We start from the raw sequence: 9,557 nt of genomic DNA, 5'->3' as shown, positions 1-9,557 counted from the left end.
AATGTGCCTTAGCATCTGTTCCAGGAGGATCTGTTCCATGATCTTCCCAGGCCTAGACATGAGGCTCACTGCCCTGTAGTTCCCCGAGTCTTCCTCTGTGCCCCCAGCACAAGAAAGACTCAGAGCTCTTGGAAGGAGTTCAGAGGAGGGCCACCAAGATGACCAGAGGCTGGAGGACCTCTCCTATGAAGAAAGGTTGAGGGAACTGGGCCTGTTTAGCTTGGAGAAGAGAAGGCTCTGGGGAGACCTCACTGTGGCCTTCCAATACTTGAAGGGAGCGCATAAACAGGAGGGGGAACGATTGTTTACGAGGGTGGATAGTGATAGGACAAGGGGGAATGGTTTTAAACTGAGACACAGGAGATTTAGGTCAGGCATTAGGAGGGAGTTTTTCACTCAGAGGGTGGTGACACACTGGAACAGGTTGCCCAAGGAGGTTGTAGATGCCCCGACCCTGGAGGCATGCAAGGCATGGCTGGACATGGCTCTGGGCAGCCTGGTCTAGTGGTTGGCAACCCTGCACTCGGCAGGGGGGTTGAGACTCGATGATCTTTGAGGTCCTTTTCAACCCTGGCCATTCTGTGATTCTACGATCATCTCATTCCATCTGCCCTGCCATGGGCAGGGTGGCCACCCACTAGATCAGGTTGCTCCAAGCCCCATCCATTCTGGTGTTGAGTACTTCCTGGTGTGTCCCTGACATCCCTACACAGCTTCAGCTATCACCAGTAAGGTGTCCTTGACCTTTTTCCCTTGAGGTAGGACACTGCAGGGAAAAATCCACAACAGTGGATGGTAGTTAAGTTTGCAAACTACACCCTTAATAATCCATGAGGTAGCAGGGCCTCTATCTTCACAGTACAGCTCTGACTGCTCCTCGTGTAGTGCTCTTCTGGTCAGGGGCACTGCATGGGCTGCCTGGAACAAGGCTGTGCTCCAACCTGGGGCCACAGCTGAGGTGCTGCAGCCTAAACACACAGAGACAGGAGATGGAGCCACGTCCAGTGACACCGCTGGGATGCTTTGGAAATAATGGAACGTGGTGGGACAGCTCACTCACCTGGGGTGCTGCAATGGAGGGATATAGGATCTGCAGGACAGAGTGGAAGGGAGGATGAGGATGCCCTTGTGAGAAGGCCAGCTCAGATGTAAGGAGCTGCTCTGTGAGAAAACAAGAGTGGGGAACTGCAATTGCCCTGGCATTCACTGGCCAGGTAAAACAACAAACTGCAAAGAGCCTGGAGGGCCTACAGACCCACAGGCGTCCCCTGCTGCTCCTATGGGGTTACACCACAGGGACCCTATAGGGACAATACAACACCCCCACCCTATGTTGCAGCTCTGTCCCCTACAGAATCCACCCAACAGGGCCTGTAAGAGTTGCACCTCTAAACCTATAAGGCAGTGCTCCTCTGCACCCCTACAGGATGACACTGAGGTCCCATGGGCAACAAATGACAGATTTTGGTGTGGAAAAAGTGGGAAAATGTATATTATGGAAAATGTCATCTGAGCCAGCAGGATGCCAGTGGTTTGGGCAACAGGAAGTGACAATGCTAGGTGGCACTCAGCAGGTGGCGCTTGGGGGCAGTGGCGGTGTAGGGGTGCCAGCGCCATTCCACGTCAGCAGCGTCCCCTTGCTCCAGGGTCCCCAGGCGGATCAGGTAGGCTGCAGGGAGACAGGGCCACACTGGAGACACAATGGGGACACATGGGACACAACAGGGACACAGGGACATGATGGGGACACTGGGGACACAGATACGTTGGGAACATGAGGAAGAGGAGGACATGATGGGGACATGGGGACACAACAGAGACATGGGGGTAACATGGGGAGCTGGGGGACAGGATGGGGACATGGGAGACACAGGGACACAATGGTGACACGCTGATACATAGGAGACATGGGGATATGGCAATCTGGGGGACACAGGGACATGTTGAGGACACAGGAACATGCTAGGGACATGGCGGACACAATGGGAACACACTGGTGACACTGGAATGCAAGGGACATGTTGGGAACATAAGGACACAGTGGGAACACAGGGAACATGATGGGAACCTGTTGCGGCATGGACACATGATGAAGACATGGGAAACACGGGGATATGGGTGACACAGATTGGGGCACAAGGACACACAAGGGACATGGGGAACACAATGAGAACATATTGGGGACACAAAGTACATGGAAAACATTGGGATATGGGGACATAGTGTTATGAGGGACATGGGGACAGGAGGGGGACATGGGGACACAGGGGTACAAGGGAAATATGAGGATATGTGGGACACGAGAGGGACAAGATGGGGAAATGGGAATACAGTGGCGACATGGGGTTACAAGGGAAACATGGGAATATGGCCACGTGAAGGGACACAGGGATATGGGGGACATGGTGACATGTTGGGGACACAGATGACAGGAACACATTCGGGATGTGGGAACGTACTGAGGACATGGACAACACAAGGATATGGGGACATGGAGACACGGTGGGGCAAGGAGGGACATGGGGGAACACTGGGGACAATGAGGACATGGGGTAGTGTTGGAGACAGGAGCATGTGGGGTACATGTGACATGCTGGGGATATATCCAGGGACACAGGAGGACTCTGGGACATGGGGGAAACACTGGAGACCTACATGCGGAGGACACAATGGGGACATGCTGGGGATATGCGAGAAGACGACAGCCGTGGGGAACACAGGGACATTGAGGGGTCAGGGGATGCGTTGGGACACTCTGGGGACACACTGGAGACATGGGAACACATGGAGGGACATGGGGGTTAATGAAAGACATGGATACAAGCAGAGGGTGCCAGACACTGGGGACAATGGGGACAATTAGGGCTCGGGGAGAGGGACAGAAGATGCTGAGGGGTCTGGAAACACCATGGGGACACTTGGGAACACTCACGGCGTAGCTGGAAGCGGGGTCCCACCTCCTCCAGCTCTACAGTCTTCCCCTGGCGCCGGTACACATGGTTCCTGTGAGGACACCACTGTCTCCAAAAAGTTCCCAAGGTTCTTTAATCCCAACCACGTCCCCAATGTCTCCACAATATCCCCACTGCCTCCAATGTCCACAAAGGACATGTGACGTCCTCCCTAGTGCCCCTGTCCCACCCAGGTCACCCTGTGTTCCCACCGGACAAGGATGACATCATCTTCGTTGGCAAAAGTCACCACACGGCGGGTCTGGGGCCGGGGGACAGGGAAGAGGTGCTTAAGGATGGTCCCCACCTGAGGAACAGGGACAAGGACACTGTCACCATGGTGTGCTGCCCATGTCCCCCCGGTGTCCCCACTGTCCCAGTCCCCTTGTCCCTCATTCTCGCTCCATGTCCCCATGTCACCCTCCTCCCCCATATCCCTCCATGTTCCCATGTCCCCCAAAGTTCCCCATATTCTTCCAAATTCTTAGTCCCTCCAGTGTCCCTCACATCCCCATATGCCCCCACATCCCAAGTCGCCCAATATCCCAATGTCCCCACATCCCTCCATGCTCCCATATATCTCCCAATGTCCCCACGTCCCCTATGCCACTGTGTCCCTCCTCATCCCCATATCCCTCTATGTCCTCATGTCCCCTCATATCCCCATATCCTCCAAAGTCCCAGTGTCCCGGTGCCCATCATGTCCCCAGTGCCCCCATCGACCCCACATCCCATATCCCCATGTCCCCACATCACCACACCAGGTCTCCAGGTCCCAACACCCCCATATCCCCCTGCATCCCCCGTGTCCTGCAACGTCTCTGTACCCCCTTACCCGCTGTCCTAGTGCGCTGTCCAGTCGATGCAGCAAGATGTGTGGTGCGCCCAAAGGAGCACCACCCAGACCCCCCACCTCATGCCTCAGCACAGCCCCGCTCAGCGTGAAGTGGGCTGTAGGGCCGTGGGGCAGGTGGCACAACACCAGCCCATCTGGGGACAGTAGTGTCAGTAAGGGGCCACGTTTCAACATCCTGCCCACTCCCTTAGTCCTGCACACCTCCCCACAGCTCCACCCCTTCACATTAGCCAAGCCCTTTCCCATTAGCCCCACTCCTCACGCATGAGCCCCCCTTCCCACTAGTCCCACCTCTCATGCACTAGACCCCCTTCCCATTAGCCCCACCCCTTCCCAGCCCAACACAGGCCCCTCAACACCATGTTTTCCCCCAGCACAGGTCACCTCCCGTGGCCCCGCTCCCTTCCCACATCCCCACCCCATCTTACCAGGCCGCCCACGGGTCTCATGCAGCACCAGCAGGTCAGTGACACCGGCCGCCCGGCACGCACTCACCAGGGCCCCCACCTCCGCCCGGCCCCGGTTCAGCCGCCGCGCCCCTGGGATCACCAGGCACAGCTCCTGGGGGCAGGGTGGGTCAATAAGCCATGCCTACCACCGTGACCACACCCACAAATGCCCCTCCCATCCCAATGAGCTCCTCCCCCACATCCTAGTGTGGATTCAGGCCCATAGGGAGCACCATTCAAGCTCCACCCTTCCACCCTCCCTCCCACTCTAGGCTCAGACCTAACCTAAAGAATGAAGCACAAAGACTGGGGGCCCAAAGCCCCACCCACGTTACCAAGGCCATACTCCATCCCATAAGCTGCACCAACAACCGAGGCCTCACCCACCTTGGCAAAGACACGGAGGCGGGCGCTGGGGTCGCGTGACGTTGTCACCATCACCTTGGGGGGCTCCAGCCCTGCCCACCGGTATTCGTCGTCCTGGCTGCCTGTCACACCTGAGGGCAGGGCTTGGTCAGGACACCCCCCTCAGGAGGGAGTATACAGGCAGGGCAAACCCAGCCCCCTTTGGGAGTGATTCACAAAAATCTACCTCTAATTTTGAGAAGAGCTGGGCAAATCCACTCCCTCTGTTGAGAAGGATTCAGCCAAATTCACTCTTCATCTTGAGAGGAATTGAGGAAAACTTATTTCTCCTTTTAGGAAGGACTCAGATAAATCTGCTCCACATTTTGAGGCTTATTCAGTCAAATCCACTCCCAATTTTAAGAAAACGATAGGGCAAATCTGCTCCCCATTTGGGGAGGAATTTGGAAAAACACAGTGCCATTTTGAGAGGAATTGAGGAAAATCTGTTCTCAGTTTGCAACGGAGGGTCATAATAATGTGCCCCTCACTTTGAGAGAAATTGAAAAAATCTGCTCCCCGCTTTAGAGAAAATTCAGGCAAATCCATTCTTCGTTTTGGGCATGATTTGGGTAAACATAATTTTGCCAAAATCACAGCAAATCCCTCAGCTGTGAGAATGAAGCAAGTCTATCCTTCATTTTGAGGAGAATTCACCCAAGCACCCTCCTAATTATAGGGTGCATCCAGGTAAAACACTTGCTCCTCAGGGTCATAGATTTCTGCTGATCCACACCTCATTTTTAGGGCATTTTGGGGCATTCTCTCACTCACCACTTTCCCCTGGTGTCTCAAACTCCAGCTCCTTCTGCAAGGCCAGTGCCTGGCGCCTCAGCTCAGTGGGCAGCAGTCGGTTCTCTGGGGAGGGGGAACAAAAACTGAGTGGGGGGGGGGGCAGAAAGGACCCCAAACACTCCATAAATCAAACCAGAACCCCTTTAAACCTCCATTCTGCAGGCCATACTGCCCCCTTCACATCCCATACTTGCTCCCGCACACTCAAATTGCCCCCTTATGTGATACTTCCCCTCTCTACACACCCAATTTATCCCCTATGTCCCTCATTTGCCCCCACATTCACCATATTTACCCCAACAACCACCATTTTGCCTCTCAAAACCCTGTATCTGCCCCCCAACATCTCATATTTACCCCCACTTTCCATCCACACATTTGCCCATCACTCCGTATTTGTCCCACTTATCCCACATTTCCCTATCCACTATGTCTGTCCCTAGAGTCCCCATATTTACCCCCACAGCCCCCATATCTGCCTTCCCACTCCAAATTTGCCCCCACACCCTATATCTACCCCCAGCACCCCAAATTTGCACCCCCTCACTCCATATCTACCTCCCACGCCCCATATTTGCCCCTCCGTGCCCCCAATTTGCCTCTCCATATGCCCATTCAGCCCACAGTTGCTCCCTCTAGACCCTATATTTCCTACCACATCCTGTATATTTACTCCGACATACCTCACATCCGCCCCACACCCCATATTTGCCCATTATATCCTGTATCTGCTCCCATGCACCACAAAGTTACCCCCCATCCACCCCACATCTTACCTCTCATCCCCTATTTATCCCCACAGCCCCCATATTTGGCACCCACACCCCGTATCTACCCCTCAACATGCTTTGTCTGACCCCTCTGCCCCAAATTTTCCCCTCACCATCTAGGGCCTGTCGCAGCTGTTCCTTCTTGTCCTGCTGCCGCCGCAGCCGCTCCTCCTGCGCCCGGCGCTGCAAGTACTCACGTCGCTCACGGGCCTGGCGGCGAAGCTAAGAACAGGGGGGACACAGTGACAGTGTGGGAGATAGGAACAAAGGAGGGGTTGGATACAGTGACAATGCAGGGGAGCAGGAATGGGGAGGGTGCAAGGGGTGGTCACAGTGACAATGGGCAAGGTGGGAGAAACTGAGTGCCAACGAGGGGGCACAGGGACAGGGGAAGGAGACCCAAGGATACTTTGGAGGTATGTGGGGACACTGAAGGGGACACGTGATAATGGGAGGGGGCATGAGGACATTGAGAGGAGATGCGGGGACACAGAGGGAAAGACGAGGACATTGTCAGAGGGACATGGGGGCATAATGAGGGGATGGGTACACAGAGAGGGGACTGGGGAACACCGAGAAGAGACATGGGAACACTGAAGAGGACTTGGGGACACTGGAAAGGGAGACATACTGACCATCTGGGGAATACGGAGACACTAAAGGGGTACAGGGGGACGTAAAAAAAGGACGTGGTGACACTGAGAAGCAACGGGGACACTGAAGGGGACACGGGTCCCCTGATGGGGGGATGTGGTGACATTGAAAGGGACTTGGGGATATAGTGAGGGGATGTGGAGATACTGAAGAGGGCATGGGGACGGTGGGGGCGTACGTGGGGACAATGAAAGCGGACATGGGGCCATTAGGGGAGCGAAAAGCGGACTCTGAAGCTGGACGTGGGGACACTGAGGGGGACGGGAACACCGGAGGGACAAAACAGCCTCGCCTCGCCTCGCTTTCCCACCCGCAACCCTACCGTGCCAACTAACGTTCCATACCATGGCTGCAACCGCGCCGCTCTCTCCTCACACCGGCGCCTCCAAACGCCGCCGCCGTTGATTGGTTCGGACGGTAAGGACCAATCAGAGCGCCCCGTACTAGCAAGGAGCCTCCAATATGGCGGCCGGGGACGACAGCGCGGCACCCTCATCCAAAATGGCGGCCAAACAGGCTTCACTCGCCTGGCCGCCGGCCCCTCGCGAGGTCCCGGCCCGCGCCGTAACGCGCGCCTTGATTGGTGGAGGGGCGGAAATCAAGTCTTTGATTGGAGGAGACCGTGCCAGGGAGTGAGGCAGTGGAGGGAGGTGGAAGTGCGAGGATGGGGTGTTTTTGTAGTCTCCTTGGGGTCACGGGGATGGGGTTCTTTTTTGGTGGGATTTCCATGGCTGTTTACGTGGGCTTATTTTTGGTGGGGACTCCCATAGAGTCATAGAAACATCCCATGGTGCAGTTTGTTTATAGAGGTGGTTTTGGTGGGGGCTATCAATCACAGTGGAGTTTGCTTTAGTAGGATTTCCCATTATGGAGTTTGTTTACAAGGTTAGTTTTGGTGGGGTCTCCTATGCATGTATTTACATGGGGGTTTGACTGGGTAGGATCTCCCATGGTGGCATTTGTTTACAAGGATTGTTTTGATATGGTATCCCAAGTGGATGTTTTTGTGGGGGTTGGTTTTGGTAGAGTGACCTTTTTTGATTGTTTATGTCAGTTGTTTTGGTATGGTCTCCCATCACAAGGTTTGTGTACAAGAGTTGCTTTGGTAGGCTCTCCCATGTTGGCATGCTTTGTTTTGATAGGTTCCCCGTGCTGACATGTCTTCTTTTGATAGGGTTGACATGTTTACATGTCTGTACCGGTGGGTTCCCTCTGCTTACATGTGTGTATTGGTAAGTTTCCTCTGCTTACATGCTTATTTTGGTAGGGTCTTCCTGTTTACACATTTATTTTGGTAGAGTCACCACGGTGGCATGGGATGCAGTGCTGCTGGAGCTGTTGGATACCCTGGAGGTGCTGCAGCAGTGCTACCTCCTCTTCACCCAGCAGCTGCACAAGGTGACGCGAGGATGTAGAATGGGGACACATCACTTGATATGGGGACATATAATGGGGACAAATCATGAGTGACATGCCCTCACCCCAAGGACACACCCTGGGAACCCATCACCTAGCATGAGGACACATCATCCACCACGGGGCCGCTTCATGGGGACATGTAATCAACATGGAGACACATCGTGAATGTCACCATCAGCCACGGGGGACATAATGCAGGGACACGCCACCCACCCCAAGTTCATGTCACCTGCCCTGGCACTGGTCAGGAGGGCTGGCACAGCCCCAGTGCCCTCAGGCAATGGCAACCCAAGGGGAAACATGTCCCTGGAGGACAACTGCCTGCAGCCCTGGCCCCTTGATGCCCAGAGCACCCCTATACTTCTGGAGATGGTGTCAGTCACCAAAATCCTCTGCATGGTCATTGCCGTTCACCATTGTCTCATACAAACACAGCAGCAAGTGCCTGGCTCCCTGCATCATGCAGTTCTTAGCTCCCATGGCAGCTACACAGGTGACTGACCCAAGTGAGAATGGTACTGCTATTGGACTGCAGCTATTTCCACAGCTGCCACCGAAACTGCTGCCCTTCCCATCGTTTCAAATGATTTCAGGAGCCTAAGAGATAGCAGGAACCCTCTCACCAGTGTGAGGCAGGCCAAGCCAGCCCCACTGATTCTAGATCCCCTTGCTCATATGTGTTTACTGCTGATGCTACAGACAAGATAGCTTGCAATGCCACTGGGAGTGCACATAATGAACAAGGGGAATGTTTTATCTCTTGGCTTCTTCTGGAGATGTCAGAAATTTTTCCATGTCTTCTATCAGTGTCCTTTCTAAAGAGATCAGACGCAGAAGTGATGGTAGGAAATTTTATCTGTACCCTTTCATGGACAGCCTTGTCCAAATACGAGCAAAAAAAAAAAAAAAAAAACCCAAAAAAACAGCCTATGACAATACTTGGGAACATAAGAACACTCTATGAGTCAAATAAGTGTTTCCAGAGCACCTTATGAAACTTAATGTGTAGAAGCCTATGGAGCTGAACAACATGCATCCTAGAGTTCTGAAGGGACTGGCTGCTGTGGTTGCCAAGCCACTGTCCATCATATTTGAAAAGTGACTGTCGGGTGAAGTCTACCTGAAGAAAAGGAAACATCACTCCCATTTTTAAGAAGGGTAAAAGGAAGACTCGGGGAACTACAGGGCAGTGAGCCTCATGTCTAGGCCTGGGAAGATCATGGAACAGATCCTCCTGGAACAGATGCTAAGGCACATT

At 54.0% G+C, this 9,557-nt stretch overlaps 1 protein-coding gene across 2 annotated transcripts; it reads right to left on the bottom strand.

Moving 5' to 3' along the window:
- Positions 1 to 799: 799 nt before the first annotated feature.
- Positions 800 to 7,391, bottom strand: IMP4 (IMP4, U3 small nucleolar ribonucleoprotein). Of its 2 annotated transcripts, none has more exons than XM_021383980.1 (9): positions 7,225 to 7,335; positions 6,340 to 6,448; positions 5,436 to 5,519; positions 4,644 to 4,753; positions 4,236 to 4,368; positions 3,787 to 3,941; positions 3,164 to 3,258; positions 2,933 to 3,003; positions 800 to 1,161 (listed from the first exon to the last, which is right to left on the bottom strand). In XM_021383980.1, exons 1-9 carry the CDS (start codon positions 7,225 to 7,227, stop codon positions 854 to 856), a joined length of 1,068 nt encoding a protein of 355 aa, XP_021239655.1. In that variant the 5' UTR covers positions 7,228 to 7,335; the 3' UTR covers positions 800 to 853. The 2 variants fall into 2 exon arrangements, with proteins under 2 accessions (XP_021239655.1, XP_021239656.1); XM_021383981.1 differs by lacking the exon at positions 800 to 1,161 and adding an exon at positions 1,463 to 1,669 and having other exon boundaries at positions 7,203 to 7,391.
- Positions 7,392 to 9,557: the final 2,166 nt, after the last annotated feature.

The sequence above is a fragment of the Numida meleagris genome, unplaced genomic scaffold (genome assembly GCF_002078875.1).
Source record: "Numida meleagris isolate 19003 breed g44 Domestic line unplaced genomic scaffold, NumMel1.0 unplaced_Scaffold829, whole genome shotgun sequence".
In the NCBI taxonomy this organism is placed as follows: domain Eukaryota; kingdom Metazoa; phylum Chordata; class Aves; order Galliformes; family Numididae; genus Numida; species Numida meleagris.
Note: the sequence above shows the minus strand (reverse complement) of the source record. Positions and strands in the feature narration are given on the sequence as shown.